General features: G+C 52.5%; 5 protein-coding genes across 5 annotated transcripts; 2 read left to right on the plus strand and 3 right to left on the minus strand.

Moving 5' to 3' along the window:
* Positions 1 to 1,214: 1,214 nt before the first annotated feature.
* Positions 1,215 to 5,309, minus strand: ATEG_09239 (phosphoribosylformylglycinamidine synthase; the record flags this gene model as incomplete). Its single annotated transcript, XM_001217860.1, has 1 exon — positions 1,215 to 5,309. The coding sequence occupies one exon, from the start codon at positions 5,307 to 5,309 to the stop codon at positions 1,215 to 1,217; it is 4,095 nt and encodes a 1,364-aa protein (XP_001217861.1).
* Positions 5,310 to 5,759: 450 nt separating this feature from the next.
* On the minus strand, positions 5,760 to 7,709 carry ATEG_09240 (putative gamma-tubulin complex component GCP5; the record flags this gene model as incomplete). Its single annotated transcript, XM_001217861.1, has 2 exons — positions 5,760 to 7,365; positions 7,516 to 7,709. 2 exons carry the CDS (start codon positions 7,707 to 7,709, stop codon positions 5,760 to 5,762), a joined length of 1,800 nt encoding a protein of 599 aa, XP_001217862.1.
* A 1,075-nt stretch (positions 7,710 to 8,784) lies between these two features.
* On the plus strand, positions 8,785 to 10,179 carry ATEG_09241 (glycosyltransferase family 15 protein; the record flags this gene model as incomplete). The annotated part of the gene is made up of 4 exons (XM_001217862.1): positions 8,785 to 8,932; positions 9,016 to 9,279; positions 9,343 to 9,961; positions 10,023 to 10,179. 4 exons carry the CDS (start codon positions 8,785 to 8,787, stop codon positions 10,177 to 10,179), a joined length of 1,188 nt encoding a protein of 395 aa, XP_001217863.1.
* A 906-nt stretch (positions 10,180 to 11,085) lies between these two features.
* On the minus strand, positions 11,086 to 11,910 carry ATEG_09242 (cytochrome c oxidase subunit VI; the record flags this gene model as incomplete). The annotated part of the gene is made up of 4 exons (XM_001217863.1): positions 11,086 to 11,204; positions 11,268 to 11,385; positions 11,505 to 11,550; positions 11,717 to 11,910. 4 exons carry the CDS (start codon positions 11,908 to 11,910, stop codon positions 11,086 to 11,088), a joined length of 477 nt encoding a protein of 158 aa, XP_001217864.1.
* A 1,204-nt stretch (positions 11,911 to 13,114) lies between these two features.
* Positions 13,115 to 15,417, plus strand: ATEG_09243 (uncharacterized protein; the record flags this gene model as incomplete). The annotated part of the gene is made up of 2 exons (XM_001217864.1): positions 13,115 to 15,270; positions 15,360 to 15,417. 2 exons carry the CDS (start codon positions 13,115 to 13,117, stop codon positions 15,415 to 15,417), a joined length of 2,214 nt encoding a protein of 737 aa, XP_001217865.1.
* Between the last annotated feature and the right edge of the window lie 1,422 nt (positions 15,418 to 16,839).

Below are 16,839 nucleotides of genomic sequence, written 5' to 3' on the forward strand. Positions count from 1 at the left end.
GGAAGGAGAGACTCGTTCCAGGCACGGCGATCCAGTGGGTACTTATAGACCAGCATTGCGAAAAAACTTTCAGAATAGATGGTCTCGCCCGTCTCCGGTTGGTGTTTGGATGTGCCCAGGAGGGTAGCTCACTCGGCCCGATCTAGGCTCGCCTGCCCTCTATTTCCTCTTTGGGAACGGGCCCGCTAACCGCTTCGGGTAATATACCACGATGTCACTGCTTATCGCAACGTCTCGCCTCCACCGGATGTGATAGCCTACAATATGCATGTTCGCCTTTCATTCTATTTCCACCATGTGTCTGAGCTAAGACTATGTTTGCCGCGTTGCAAGATGACTCACTCATTACCCCAGGGGGAATTCCCACACATGCCGTGGAGTATATATAGCGAGGCAAAGGGCGGATGGAGACTACAGTCTACCCTGTTGGCTCCCTTTAACCTAAAGCGGGTCTGGGAGGTAGAGATCATGATGTAAGCTCTAAGCGTAGCTATCTTGTAGTTCTACATCTCAAGATCTTTCACATTACGCATAGTACAAACTATGTATACAGCACGGCCCAGATGTTCCTCCTCCTCTCTCTTCTCACGCGGATTACCCATCAAGCCGTCTCCCTATTGCCATGTTCCACCATCAACAGTCCCCGGACAGGGGCAAAAGGATCCCTAGACTAGCCTTCAACGATTTCAATGACAAATGAGACCTGCATTCAAGCATCGCCAGAACCGCCAGATCCACCAGCCAAGAGCCTTGGCGCGCCAGTGTTATCAAGCGACGGATGCCCGGACGGAGAAAAACATTGCTCGGAGCGTATTTCCCGATATGGAAGGATGACGAGGGGATCTCTCCAAGGTTCACAGCAACTGCTTTCTTGGCTACAAACCAGGATGAGTCGTTGGTTTGTCCAAAAGGTTTTCATGGACGTCACCACATAGGTCTAGATCTGATTGCCTGACTGGTAAGCTAGTTCTGCGATTTTCAAGTGGGATCATAACATGAATGAATTCATTCCTTTTATGCATCGAGATCAAACAAACACCACCTAATTAGATGCACAAAGAGGATACACTCTGTATGTACATATCAGAGAACCAACGATCTCCAAACATACTGGTTTCGAAGATTTTTTTTCCACTCCAGTAGACCGAATAAATAATAAATTTTGAAAAAGACGAGCCCATGCAACAACGCAGAAAGTAAGAAGCAATCCCAATTTAACCCACCCATCTTCTGGCACTGTAGAACACACGGCCCCAGGGGCCAATGTCGCCCCACTGCTCCGCACTAGCAGGCAACCAGCTAGCAATCCCGTTCATAATGGTTCTCTCCGGGTGGGGCATGATGGCCAGGACACGGCCGTCGGCGCTGCGCACACCCGCAATTCCCTCCGGGCTGCCGTTGGGGTTGAAGGGGTACTTCATAGTAGGCTTGAGAGTGGCATTGTCTACGTACTGGACAGGGGCCAGACCCTCCTGGACGAACGACTGAGGCGACACGTTGGGAGAAGCCGCGAAAGACGCGCGACCTTCTCCGTGGGCAACAGCGATAGGCAGGGACGTGCCGTGCATACCGTGGAAGAACACGCTAGGTCTGGACGGATCGGGGTCGGACACGCGCACCATACAGACACGACCTTCGTACTGTTCGCTGGCGTTGCGTTCAAAGCTGGGCCAGTTCTGAGCGCCAGGGATCAGCTCCTTCAGACGAGACAAGAACTGGCAACCGTTGCAGACACCAAGGGCAAACGTGTCCGGGCGCTGGAAGAAGGACTGGAACTCGTTGCGGGTGTTGTCATGCAGCAGAACGGACTTGGCCCAGCCCTGACCGGCTCCAAGGACGTCACCGTAGGAGAACCCACCGCAGGCCGCAAGACCAGCGAAGCTGGCAAGCGAAACGCGACCAGAGATAATGTCGGTCATGTGAACGTCGACAGCGGAGAAACCAGCCATGTTGAAGGCAAAGGCCATCTCAGCCTGACTGTTGACACCTTGCTCACGGAGGATAGCCACCCGCGGCTTGTTGCTGAAGGGCGAGTACTGGGTCAAGCTAGTGAGCATGGGCAGAGCCTTGTCCTTCGGGTCAAAAGTGGGGTTCCACGAAAGACCAGGGTCAGAGTCATCAAGGATGTTGGCGAACTCCTGATCTGCGCAGGCTGCGTTGTCACGCATCTTCTGCATGTGGTAGGAAGTCGTGGCCCAGGCCTGCTGCATGTTGGCACGGCTGTTGCGGTACACCAGGCTGTGTCCGCGGTAGATCACAAGGTTCTGCTTGTGTTTCTCAGACACACGACCGATCTTGTGGATCAGACCAGCGGGCGGGCCGCAGGTAGCGAAGCAGGACCGGAACTGGATTTCGTGCTCCTTACGAACTTGGAACACGGCGCCGAGTTCTTCGTTGAAAAGAGTGTCGACAACATCCTTCGTGTTTGCGGTGGGGCAAATGTTGTCGAGCATGACTTCAACACCACAACGGCCGGCAAACATCATCTCAGCAAGGGTTGTGAACAGACCACCATCGGACCGATCGTGGTAAGCCAGAACAATACCGGCGTCTTGCAGCTGCTGGGTAGCGTCGAAGAAGTCTCTGAAGATCTCGACATTGCGGACATCAGGGCACTCGTCACCAACCTGGTTGAAGACCTGCGCAAGGGCAGATCCACCAAGGGCCTTGCGACCGAATGACAGATCGACAAACATGAGAACCGTCTCACCGACGTCCTCAAGACGGCGCAAAGCAGGGGTCCAGGTCTTACGGAAGTTGCCCACGGGGGCAAAAGCAGAGATGACCAAAGACATCGGAGCGGTGACCTCCTTGTTCTCCTTCGTGTTCTCATCGGTCCACTTCATCTTCATAGACATGGAATCCTTGCCAACAGGGATGCTGATACCGAGCTTAGGGCAGAGATCCATACCAATGGCCTCGGCAGCCTCGTAGATAGCAGCACCTTCGCCGGGGTGGCTGCTGGCGGACATCCAGTTAGCAGAGAGCTTGACACGGCTCAGACGGTCGACAAGATCAGCAGCAGCAATGTTCATAAGGGACTCGGCAACAGCCATCCGTGCGGAGGCAGCTGCGGAGATCAAGGCGAGGGTAGGCTTCTCGCCCATAGCCATGGCCTCACCAGTCTTCATGCCCGACTGCAAGGCGGTGGCGGTGACGGCAACATCGGACACAGGAGTCTGCCATCTGCCGACCATCTGGTCGCGAGCAGTAAGACCACCAACAGTTCTGTCACCGATAGTAATAAGGAAGGATTTCGAGCCAACTGCAGGAAGAGAGAGGACCCGCTTAGCAGCCTCGCTGATGAGTTCAACATTGTTGGGCGCAACAGCAGGCAAGTAGGTAGTAAGACTCGAATCCACCGCGGGCAGCTTCAGCTTGCGAGAATCGACAGTTCTGGTCATCCGGGGCGGCTTTCCAAAGAGAACCGACAGGGGCAGGTCGATGGGCTTGGGGTACTCAGTAGATTCTCTGTCGAGGAGAATGAGTCTCTTCTCCTCGTCAGACGCTCCAGCGCCGCGGCCAACAACAGAGAAACCGCAACGCTCACGGTTGGCAATGGCAGTGAACTTGTTCATGCCGTCCTCGCCAACAGCCAGTACGTATCTCTCCTGAGCTTCACAGCACCAAATCTGCATGGGGCTCATGCTCTTGTCAGCGCTGTCGATCTCACGGAGCTCGAAAGTAGCACCGAGGCCGGAGTCATGGATCAGCTCCGGCAACGCGTTAGACAGTCCACCAGCGCCAACATCGTGGATGAACTTGATGGGGTTGTTGGCTCCCATGGCAGTGCAGGCGTTGATGACCTCCTGCGCTCTCCGCTGAACTTCCGCATTTCCTCTCTGGACACTGGCGAAGTCGAGCTCTGCGGAACCCTCGCCAGAGGTGATACTGGAAGCGGCACCACCACCAAGGCCAATGAGCATGGCGGGTCCACCAAGAACGACGAGGAAGCAACCGGGTTTGACGATCTCCGGCTTCTTGATAGCGTGTTGGGGTCTCACAGTTCCGACGCCACCCGCGATCATGATAGGCTTGTGGTAGCCGCGAACCTCAGTTTGACCGTTTCCGACATCGACTTCGGTAAGGAGCGTACGGAAATAACCCAAAATACAAGGACGTCCGAATTCGTTGTTGTAGGCAGCACTGCCGATAGGAGCCTCGAGCATAATGTCCAAACTGCTAGCAATGTGGTTAGGCTTGCCGACTTCAAGTTCCCAAGGCTGTTTCAAGCCAGGGATCAGCAAATCGGAGACACAGTATCCAGCGAGACCAGCCTTGGGCTTCGATCCACGTCCGACCGAACCCTCGTCACGAATCTCTCCTCCGGATCCGGTGGCAGCACCAGGGTACGGAGACACGGCGGTAGGGTGGTTGTGTGTCTCAACCTTGGCCAGGAAGTGGACAACCTCCTTGGTGTGGTTCCATTCTCCGGTCATGGGGTCAGGGGCCCAGAAAGTAGCAACATCTCCTTCAAGGACAGCAGCGTTATCACTGTAAGCACTAACGGTATATTCGGGGTTCTTTCTGTGCGTATTCCGGATCATAGAGAAAAGGCTGTTCGGCATCTGCTCTCCATCGATGACCCATGACGCATTGAACTGCTTGTGACGGCAATGCTCCGAGTTGACCTGCGCAAACATGAAAAGTTCGACATCGGTGGGGTCCCGAGCAATGGGACCGTTGGGGCCATAGGCGTCAGCCAGGTAATCAATCTCCGACTCTTCCAAAGCCAGACCAAGTCGCTTGTTGGCCTCTTGCAAAACTTCCTTGGGAGTCTTGTCGCTACCGTGAAGGGGGATCGTCTCCAGAGGGAGAGGGCTATGCTCGGAGAACATGAGGTGCAGGTCGGGTTCCTCCTCGCTCATGATTTGCGTCATGCGGTCGTGAAGCACATCCTTGAACCCAGGCTTGTATTCACCCGATTGCGCACGAAGGCACGAGATCTTCAGACCACGTTCAATCCGCTTGACGTACTTGCGCAGCCCACAGACATGGGAGATACCAGTAGCTTGGGAACTCCATGGGGAGATCGTTCCGGTGCGAGGGAAGACATGGAAAACGTCGAACTGGCCGTCCTTGTCGCTGAAAGTCTCCGGGATATCAGTGATATCACCGTAGTGCAGCAACTGCTTCAAGACAGCTTGTTGGGGCTCGTCCAAGGGCTGTGTGGCATGGACATAGTGGATCCATTGGGCCCGGACATCCTGGGCGCCGATACTGGCAGCCAGGGCATGACCGCGAGAGTGCGAGAAGGCAACGGAGCCGGGGATGGCGATATACGTGGAATCAGCGGACGTCGAAGCCATTGTGAGGGTACGTGAGGATGTGGCGGACGTTGTGGTTTCGGAGTCAATGACTCAAGTATGATTCGGAAGTGCGGGTTGGGTCTTGATGGGATGGATCGCAAGATCCAAGGAGATGATACAACTCTCAAAGGAGATGCGTCTGACGCGACACCTCCAGGCAGTTGTTCGACTGGCAAGAAGGAGCACAGCGACAAGGCGTTGAGCTGCTCATTCGTCCCGTCGGCGTAAAACCCAAAGCAATTCTTTTTTCATTCTGGGGGGGAAACCCCGCGCTAGTCCGCTTTCGACTTATCGGCGGAGCTTATCAGTCACGTGGTGCGATGTCGGAACAACGCTTCCCCATTCCATCGATGCCTGAGGAAGGGCTACACAGCTTAATGGCTCCAAAGGACTACCGAATGCACTGTCGCGATCAACCGGGTATCAAGTAATCTCATTTCAGATAGAATATCAGGAGTAGAGGCGCTCCTTCCGCCACTCGAGCTTTTCCGCCAATATCTCCCAGCTCAACTGGCCGTCAGCGCGTCCCACGCCCTTCAAGCCGGCCACCATAAACGCAATAAGTCGATGAAATTGGTCGTTGATCTCCTTAAGTCGATCCACGTAATGTGTCGCATGAAGGGATATTGTGGAAGCATCCATGTCATCAGAGTCGTATACATCGTCGTCATCATCTTCATCACTGGAATAGCTGTTCCCAGGTTGGCTTATTTGGGAGTTCTCGTGTTTATAAAAAACTTTGGTTGGGTCCGGCCGGCTTCTGCCATGTCGCATAGCTTGGACATCCGCAAAAGAGACACACAGATCAAGAAGGGCGACAGTGGCTCGGTGAAGGGGATACAGATTCTTGGACAGGAGACACTGATCCTCGACGGAAGACATGTACGCACGATGCGCTGCAATCATCGAGTCAACATCACTGGCTTCAGAGAACGACCGCCGTAAGGACTGGGTGGTTGTTGATATGACAAAGTCCGTCAGATGACTGTAGAGCGTGTTCAAAAACCAGAGCATATTATGGCGGAGCGCAAAGCTAAGTGCGTTACTTCTGTCATCAAATGTTCGGTCCGTCGGAACCGAATATTGTAGACGCTGTTTCACAATTATCTGCCTGGCCCTACGGATCTGCATCAGAAATACAGAGAGCCGCTGGTATCGCAGAATGGATTCCTTGGTGATTATATTCGCCACTGGCCAGGGAAGAACGTAATCCAATGAGATTGCCTGAAGCATTGACACAGATCTGCGATTACTTTGTTTGGAAATGATATCGTTCGAAGATCGGACGAGAAGCCTGGATGTGTCAATAAATGGCAGGACACTGAACGCGCTCTGCGCTAGTTCAGTCAACAAAAATCTGTCGCTCCAGGCCGCCCTACCCCGGTCGATGAGGTCGAATATTTTATCATCAATTGGTCCGAAAACACTCATGTCTTTGCAGAGATAGATGTGTTCCAGACTCTGCAGGGAGACCCATAGTCCACATTGTTCACCTAGTTCTTTGCGCAGCAACGATGATGCCAAAGCATGATTTCGGTCCACGAGGTTTCCCAAAGCCGACTCGAATAGTGCTGAGAAAGGGAGACAAAGCGAAGAATCCGGGGAAAGAACGTCTTCAAGGCTTAGTGAAGATTTTGAACGATGCTCCACGTCTGCAGTCACACTCAATTGGCGCAGGAAGACTCGGCTTTTACCTGTGATAAAAATCTTCCGCGCGATAGACTGGACAAATTTCGGCGTATGCAGGAGTCCCGCAGTCTCATCCAAGGTATACCAGTCCTGCCACATTGTTCGCAGGTCACTATCATCGCGATTGTCTAGAACAAAGAAGGCACCGGACTCTTCCAATTGACCTGTCTCCATCCAGGTGCGGATAGGCCGTGCATATGTTTCGAAGCACGCAAAAAACAGCTTTGCCAGGTAGATAAATTCAGTGTCATCCCCGGTTGCTTGGGTCATGCCGACCAATTCATACAGCAGATCGAGACATCGCGCCGAGTTGTCTTGGTTTTCTTGCTGGAGATCGGATACTAGCGATGACAGGAGCAGCAATAACCTGGATTGGCGGCGAACATCGTCGGACAACTGCAAAAGACTGACGGACGCAGTGGAGCCTTCAGAGAGGTATTTCGACTGCAAATTTGACAAATACTTGTCAAACTCATTTAGGCACTCTTCAATGCCTCTGTTGAAAGTACGCACGTACGGTGCATATTTTGCGAGGTCGAGAGTCTTGACAAATCGTCTCAAGACGTCAATTTGAGCCCCGGTGGCGCTCAGTGATCGTAACAATGACGATAAGGCCTCATTCGACAAATGCCTCAGGGCATATCGACGATCTACGACAATGGTCCCATCGTCAAGATGCCAGAAAACGGATGTAGGTAACCCTTGCAGCATGAATATGGCCTCTCTGACAACCTGAAGCTCTGTAACGACGCGAGAAGAAACTCCTTCACATTGTGTACCAGAATGGTTCTCCTCTCTCCAAAACTGGACTCGCTCGATGGATGCAAGGAGATCTTCTTCGGTCTCTCCCGAAGAGAAAACCTCGTCCGGGATCACATAGTCTTCATCGGGGGTTATAGGGTCTTGCAGTAGCTTGCAGCGATGAGAATTCTCGCTTGAGATTGATAACAGGTCATCATCTGACGATTCAGCACCAAAATCCGGAGTCTCCCAGATATCTTCCTCGCAGTAAGCAGTGCCCGTGTCATCCAATTCCGACCATGATAGAGACTTAGGGACCCCCTTAGGCTGAACTTTTTCGATCTGGTCTAATCTCGACCGCTGCGCAGGGCGATCGGCCAGCTGTAGGAATAGAGACAGGATCTCCGGGAACCACCGACTCTGGTGCTCTTCCAGCTCCACTAAACGGCTTCGAAGGGCGTCGGCCAGTTCATCTCTGTTAAGGACCCGGAATTTCTCCTGCAGGCCTTCCAATTGGTGTGCTACGGCGAATTGATCCGTACGTGGATAAGCGTTCGATCGTAACGCGTCTTCGGTCCGCCGTTTCAAGAATCTAAACCGAGGGGAGTCCTATACAGTTCCATTAGCGCGTAGTTCTGGGGGATAGTACACTAGCACGGACATACTCGCCTTTTGGTCGACTTTCGCAACGGTCGCAACAAGCTCCTCCGTCAGGTCACTGAGGCTGGCTGCGACAGCCATAATTTTAGCGAATGCGCAAAGTCACAATCTGCGGAGCCGAACCTCCCAGGCCCCATCGTCCGTTGGAAGAGCGGTGGATGCAGGGGGTTACGCGGCGCTGACGCTGGCGCTGGGATTGTTTGGCCGCAAAGTAAATAAGGTCGGAAGGATGGGCGGGAGTCGCCACGCTATGCCCGTCGGGGTAAGGCGGCATCTGGCCAGCAACAGAAGGAGACTCAGCAGCCCCGAACAATTTCATGCTGTCACCCTCCCTTTTCCAATCCAGTCGGCTCCCCTGGTAAATTTTTTCTGTTCGGCCGTCAAGATGGCCGTCGCAAGACCCATTCGCATGCTGGGTGCTGCATGCATCATCCTGTGTCTCTTCCTGATCTTCCAGATGAACAATAAGGGGCCCTCCGCCATCATCACTAAGGGGCCATATGAGGGCATGAAACGAGACCCCCTTCTCGACCGTATGTCCCTTTCTGCTCCTTTGAGCCCGGATTATGGAAGTCTGTGAACGCTCGGTGCTGACATACTTTCTCTCTCATTCTAGCAACCGGAGAACCCGAGGGTGAATTGTGGCGCGCAGAGGATCACGACTATGATCCGGACAGCCCCAACTCTGCCCGCGTCCCCGCCGCCATCATCTCTCTGGTGCGCAACGAGGAATTGGACGAGCTGATTCCGACGATACGGGATCTCGAACGGACATGGAACAGCAAGTTCAACTACCCGTGGATCTTCTTCAACGACAAGCCGTTCACCGAGGAATTCAAGAAGCGGACCAAGGCGGAAATCAAGGCGAAGACTTTCTACGGTATGTTGAGCCGGCGCACAGTCGAGGAATATATCACGGTATGCTAAGACCTAATGTCTACAGAGCAAGTACCCAAGGAACACTGGGACGTCCCCGAATGGATCAACATGGACCTCTTCCGCGAATCCGCCGAAATCCTGAAAGAGAAGCACATCCAGTACAGCGACAAGATCTCGTACCACCAGATGTGCCGGTGGAATAGCGGCATGTTCTACCGCCATCCCATCCTCGAAAAATATCGCTACTACTGGCGTGTCGAACCCAAGGTCCAATTCTTCTGCGACATCGACTACGATGTTTTCCACTACGTGGCCGACAACAACATCACCTACGGTTTTACTATCAACCTTTTCGACGCACCTGAGAGTATTCCGACTCTCTGGCCCGAGACCAAGCGCTTCCTCGCGGCAAACCCTTCCTACGTGTCCGAGAACAACATGATGGCCTGGTTGACCGATGACCAGCTCCGGCCGGACCACACTCGCGATGCGAACGGATACTCGACGTGCCACTTCTGGTCTAACTTCGAGATCGGTGACATGGATTTCTTCAGGGGCGAGCAATACTCTGCTTATTTCGATCATCTGGATCGGTCTGGTGGTTTCTTCTACGAACGATGGGGTGATGCTCCTGTCCATTCTATCGGTGTTGGCTTGTTTGCAGACGCAGCGAAGGTTCACTGGTGCGTGGTTTTCTTTGCATACTGTCCGTCTTTGGAACGTCGCTAACTATCGTCCTCACAGGTTCCGTGATATCGGATACCGTCACATTCCCTACTTCAACTGCCCCAACTCGCCCAAGTGCCACGGCTGCACGCCCGGAAAATTCTACGCCGGTGAGCCCTTCCTCGCCAAGGAAGACTGCCGTCCTAGCTACTTCAAGCATGTCGGAATGCATTAAATCGTCATGATAAGACGGACAGCGATTTCAATACCCGGCTGCAGGCAAGCTGAATCAGGTCTTACGTCCGTCAGGGGCGGACTCTATCCGGTGCCATGCACCTGATGTTCAGAGCCCTGTATGCATACAGCTGTATGCAATACTATCCCGACATGACTAAACAGACGACACCTATATGTGGCTATGACTGACTCCTGCTATAACCGCCCATCTAGCATGACCGGGGATTCTTTGTTCACTTTATATTTACTGGGGGCGTTGTGATGGGTTGGGCTTCTAATGTGTTTAATTTGAGATTTCGATGTTGTGTTACATATTGCTCGTTTGGTACCTTACTTGCTGGTACCTTGAGGAATCGCTGGACCGGCCTCTATGTATCTATATCTTATTCCTGGTATCCAGCTTCCTGTCGGATGGATGTGTCATGGCAAACGACACTCGTATGATAAATTGTAGATATTCGCGTTTCTCTACTGTTGGCACATCATATGCAGCACATACTAACCCGACTGTCTTCGTCGATCGAATATGTCGCCCGGACTCACCGGAAAGATAAAACTTCAGCGCATTGGACGACCTATCCTCTGTCGCAGCGAAGAGCTATAAGAAAGACAACCCCCTATTTGACTATCTCAATAACACACAAATACACGCACAATGCTCACAACATACAACATTGACAATAGAACTGGTATAGAAAAGCGCACGCACAGCGACACCCACACACCGACGGACGGGAAAGGGACGCGCACCACCACCAAGGCACACTGCAGGACCTCATCCAACTGCATTCTAGGCTAGAAGTAGTAGTATGTATACAAGCTTTCCTATCTTATCAACCCGCCACACGAAAGCAAAGGAACAAAGCAACGGAACGCGCTCTTTTTCCTCTCACGCACTTGCCCTTTACTGCTCGTTGGGGTAGAGCTCCTCCCGGAGAGCAACGCCGAGCTCCTGGCGGAGACCCTCGAGGGCCTCGAGGTACTGCTTGTACTGCTCCTGGGTCTCGACCTTGGCCTTGATACCTGCGAGAGAGTAAGTGTGATGGCTCCGGGGAGGTTGATTCAGCATGGGGGCTCTGAGCGCACCTTCGAAGACACGGACGGCGGTGGGGAAGTCGTTGACGCGGCGGGCGGCCTTGAGGGCAGCGGAGAGGACCTCGACGGAGGGGACGAGATCGTAGGCGAAGCAGTTGTTCAGGTTACGCTGCAGCGGACGGTGTCAGTGTTTTGATATTGACAGGGGTGGAGGACGAATTCGGGATTGGGACTCGGCCCAATGGCAGACACGGGGTTTGTAATGAGGCGGTTGGTCGGTGGGCTTACCTGGAGCTCGAAGACATCCTGGACACCGTCGAATTCCTTCTCGAATCTGTGCATCGACGCATGTCAGCGGCGGGAGGTCGTGGTCTCAGCGATCGAAAACCCCCGAATTCCGGCATCAGGAGGGTGTCGGCGAAGATGCCCCTGCGATGGGCCGCCAGCGCCGCCTCCGGCACGTCGGAGGGCCCAATGGCTGCGTAGGAGGAAGGGCATACCTGGCAGAGAACTCCTCGTACGTCTCGTCCTCGTGGTGGCCACCCAGGCGCTTGGAGGAGGTGCTGAAAGCCGGACGGTTGATAGCGAGAGCAACGGGGGTCTGCACGCGGGACCGGGGCAATTGGGGAGCTCTGAAGACACCGGCGGGGCGGACGGCGCGGGTCGCGACACGGAAGACGGAGATGGGCGACATGGCGAGAGGAAAATGCACAGCAAGGTAGGGGGGAGTGGATTGGAGCGGTGGTGAGGAAACGGGACGGGTGTTGACGAGGTTGAAGTCAGAGGTTCGGCCGGCTGCGCTAGGATTTTGCGGGTGGTGGTGTGAGGCGGCTGTTGCTGCCTCAGGCTGCGTCCGTCGTGCGCAGTGCAGCCCGTCATCGATCGCTCCGGCCTTTCCCGATCAGGGTATCATACCTCAGGCAGTATAATCACGTGAGAGTTGATTTCTATTTGCGTGATCTGATTGGTCCACACATAGTCAGTGCAGGGTCGACGCTGATTGGTGGGCAGGCGACATGGACGCAAACAGATGTCACTTTTTACACCAGGTAGGAGAGAATAGATTGTAGTTATGAATACAAGGTTGGTAGTGCCGTATAGATACGGAGTTATTGGATAACGGATTGCAGTAAGTGTGGGACATTCTTAATGAAGTCCAGGGCTAACAATATATATTTGAGAAGGATCAAGACTTGACTCTTGATAGAGTAATGTCCGAATAGTACATACAATCACAAAACGTTGACATTGTAATTATACAGGTAGCGACTGGCCCTGCTCGATATTACATTTGGTGTCACAAACAGCCAGCCATATCATGCACAGGTGATCTCTCCTAGATCTGAATCTCCCATATTGTTGCACTTGAAGGAGGATTGCCACTGGGTGGAGTCACCTCGATGTCGTAGACGGAGATGTCATGGCGGACCTAGCACCTGCTAGTGATCGCATAACGATGCAGCATGGTTTGCTAGTAGACCCAGAGACGTACATCAAGGGTACTACAAGTCAGCTCTCCAATGTGAGGACCATACTTCTTCGACATCGTTCCGTTGAAGTCACTGAAAAGGATATCCTCGATCACGAGTTTCGCCTGCAAAAGAGTTGTCATCTTTCTCTGCTATGCTGCCTCTGGCGCCGTCCAAATGTGCGTATACACAAGCCTTGCGTGGCAGTGCAGATACCCCGTGGCTGTGCATCACCTGACATTCAGCCTTGTCTCGCTGATAGAACACTGCACGCACTCGCCATGTATTATATTTGAGGTTCAAAAACCTCAATTGGCTTTTTTACGCATCGGAAGCTTCACTCAATTTCCCGCACTCGAGTATGCGGCCGCCTGCGACAGAGAATTCACATCCGCTCAGATCTCTACAAATCCCATCTCAGTTCCAGCCATGCGCCTAGTAAGCACCTGCGAGGACTCGACAGACCCTTTCAAGGTGGAGGAGTTCAAAGATGAACATGTTCCCCGCTACGCGATCCTCTCGCACACCTGGGATGAAGAAGAGGTTTCCTTTCAAGATATGAGCGATGGCAATGCAATGAGGAAGAAAGGGTACAAAAAGATACAAGACTGCTGCTCTGTCGCGAGAAAAGAGGGCTTCGATTATGTCTGGATAGATACATGTTGCATTGACAAGACAAGCAGCACTGAACTGTCCGAGGCAATCAATTCCATGTACCGTTGGTACCAAGATGCCCATGTTTGCTACGCCTTTCTAGCAGACGTCGACTGGCCGACTGAACTAGCCAGCAGCAGGTGGTTCGAGAGAGGCTTCACCCTTCAGGAGCTCATTGCTCCATCAACTGTGGTCTTCTACAGCCGGAGCTGGATCGAGCTAGGTACAAAAGAAAGCATGAAAAGCCAGATATCCGATCGAACACATATCCCAATCGGCGTCCTTTCAGGCACTGACAGTGTCGAAGATGCAAGTGTTGCACAGAGGATGTCCTGGGCTTCAAGCCGCAAGACCTCACGACTGGAAGACGAGGCGTACTGTCTCATGGGTATCTTTGGGATCAACATGCCACTGCTGTACTGGGAAGGAAAGGCGGCGTTCCTCCGATTGCAGGAGGAGATAATGAAGGTGTCAGATGACTACAGCATCTTTTGCTGGAAATCAGAGCATCCAGGCCGCGGCGGAATACTCGCAGACTCTGCGAATGCGTTTTCTGACTCGAGGGATGTCGTCCTCACGCAGGATCTCCTGCTGACGAGTAAGTTCCCTTGGACCACAACAAACAAGGGTATCCATTTGGAACTAGCGTTTATGGGAATTGGCCATGGATGCTTGGGTCTTGGTGTCCTACCCTGTATACGGCTTGACAAGCGACATATGTTTCTTGCAATTTGGCTGCGAGACCAATCTCGGACAATGGAGCGCTTTGAACGAGTTAGATGTCATGAATTGGAGCTCATTGACTTGACAATTTTTGTGCCTTGGCAATTTCCTTTGAGGCAAATATGCATCCAACGCCGGCGCTTGGCTGTGACGGACAGACGAACCGACCACCTCAACCTCCCATATCCGATGAAGGATTCGCACATGGACCGTAATTGTCACAGAAGCTCTCATGACAACGACTTGGGGTGGATCGATAACTGGCTAAGAGTACCAGAAGTCTATATGACGAACCAATCACCTATCCTAGGCAAGATCCGAAGTGTCAACCACAGAGAGGATTCTGGATTGACGGGGCTCTTTCACGCCGCGGCCACGGGAAATCTGGAAGAGGCCCAGCGTTTGCTCTCCAGAGTCAAAGTCAACCTGCAGGATGCTGAAGGGAGAACCCCATTGTCTTATGCCGCGGCGGGTGGGCATTCCATGATTGTATGGTTGATGTTACTGGCTCGGCACAAGGCCAAAGCCAACATGCTAGACAAACTCGGGCGAACCCCTCTATCGTATGCAGCAGAAGGTGGTCATGGTGATGTGGTATGGCTGTTACTTAGTCTTGGTGACATCGTGGTGCACTCTCCGGACAATCTTGGCCTCACGCCTTTGATCTATGCGGCCAGAGGAGGGCATGAGAGGATTATAGATATGCTTCTGGGACGAGACGGCTTTCAGAATTATCTGAAGGACAACGATGGGCGCACGGTTCTTTTACATGCATCAGAGGGAGGTCATGTGGCTGCCGTGAGGATCTTCCTGACCAGAACTAAAACTGGACCTGATATGCAAGATAAACACGGCAAAACACCCCTACTGCTTGCGTCAATGAATGGACATGAAGAGGTCGCAAGAGCTCTACTTGCTTACGGAGCTGAGGTGGAGACAAGTACCAAGTTCGATGAAACGCCACTATGGGTTGCAGCCTTGAACGGACATGAGGGTGTCGTCCGGCTCTTGCTTCCTCACAACTCCAGCAAACTCGACTGGACAGATAGAACCGGAAGAACCTTGCTTCATTGGGCAGTGATTAAAGGACATGCCTCAATCGTGGGACTGCTACTCCATTATGGAGCAAGCTGGAAATTGAGGACTGAACCCTACAACACTGATGCGATCACTCAGCTTCTACTCGGCCGTGGTGCTACAGCTAACAGGTATGATGAACGCGGCCGGAACGAGCGCCATTTAGGAGTGATTAGAAGCCATGTCTCAGCCGTGATACGGCTACTCAACCATGGTTTAGGCTGGGGATTGAGGGATGGACTCGGCAACAATGCAATCTCGACCGCAGTCTCCGATAGAAACGATGCGATCACTCGGCTTCTACTCGCTACGGTGCTAGAACTGACTGGTATTACGAACGCGGCTTGAATGTGCTCCATTTAGCAGTGTCCAAAGGGCATGGGCCAGTTGTACAGCTCTTGCTTGCGCATGGGGTGGGTGTTGACTCTGACGAAATCACGGGTATCACATCCCTTTGGGTAGCTGCTCAGAATGCAAATGAAGCTGTGGCAAAAAGCTGCTCCTTCGTGGTGCAAATATTGAGTGCAGGGATGCACAGAAAAGAGCTCTATTGCACCGCGCTGTTGCGGAAGGACACGAATCGGCCATCAAAATCCTACTGCTCCACAATGTCGATCTAGAAACAAATGATTGCGATGAGATGCCACCTATGGCATGCTTGTCTAAGAAAATCCGAAGATATTGCCTGCCTATTGATCTCCAAAGGGGCCAATATTGAGCTTAAGGACAACCAGCAAAGGACTCTTCTGCACTGGGGTTCCTTAACCGGTGTTCCCGGATCGTGAAGGAGATACTTGCTGGCAATGCGAGCATTGATCCTTAGGATGTTGAGGGCAGAATGCCCTTACATTGGGCAGTGCTGAAGAAACATATATCAATAGCCATGCTCCTCCAGGCCAGGAGGACACTTTTCACAAAACACCAATTCGATATGCCAAGGAATTTCATGATACGGTTATGATTTCCTCGTTCCAGCGACGTGGTCGAACTTTGCCAACCCAAGGAAAGCCAGGGAGAATACGCAAAAGGGTGCGAAGGCTAAGCTTAGTTCTAGATAGCAGTCATGTCCCTAGACTGTTCCCCCGTAAGTATGGGACATTGGCAACAATACTTCCGTCGTCATTGATAGTTTACTGTTCTTTTAAGAAAGCCCGTGTAATGTAATGTTGTCAGGTAGGATAGCTGTTGTCGCAGGCCTAGAGGCAGATATACAATATACAAGGAAGTAGATATGCTGCACATGCTTCAGATTGTACCCTAGAGACGCTTTCCCGGATTCGGCACGCTATACCTCTTTTAGAATTCAGTTACTGCTTAGTATAGAGTTGGTACAGAGTAACTATTATGACACTATCGTTGAATGACTACCTATAAAGGGACGAACCTCGTTTTTAAGACATATAAGAACCTCACATAAATCATTAGGTCATTAGATGTAACTAATTACAGTAGATAGAATAATCATAATATAATGACCCTCTTTATGTACATAGACTGGTGCCTGACCGGAAGCCTCGGCGCACATGATCGCCCCTTTTCACGGCCACCTCGGCACTAGGCCGCATCGGGCACGTCCCCTGGCGGGCGGAAGCAGCTTTTTCTTCCTCTTCGACTTCTTCCCTCAACAACAAATCTTCCTGTTCTCCCTCCCTCTCCACCTCCTGTCTCCGCCGTCTCCGCCGCCCCCAGTCGACTTTTTT

This window comes from Aspergillus terreus, genomic scaffold, assembly GCF_000149615.1.
Source record: "Aspergillus terreus NIH2624 scaffold_14 genomic scaffold, whole genome shotgun sequence".
Classification (NCBI taxonomy): Eukaryota; Fungi; Ascomycota; class Eurotiomycetes; order Eurotiales; family Aspergillaceae; genus Aspergillus; species Aspergillus terreus.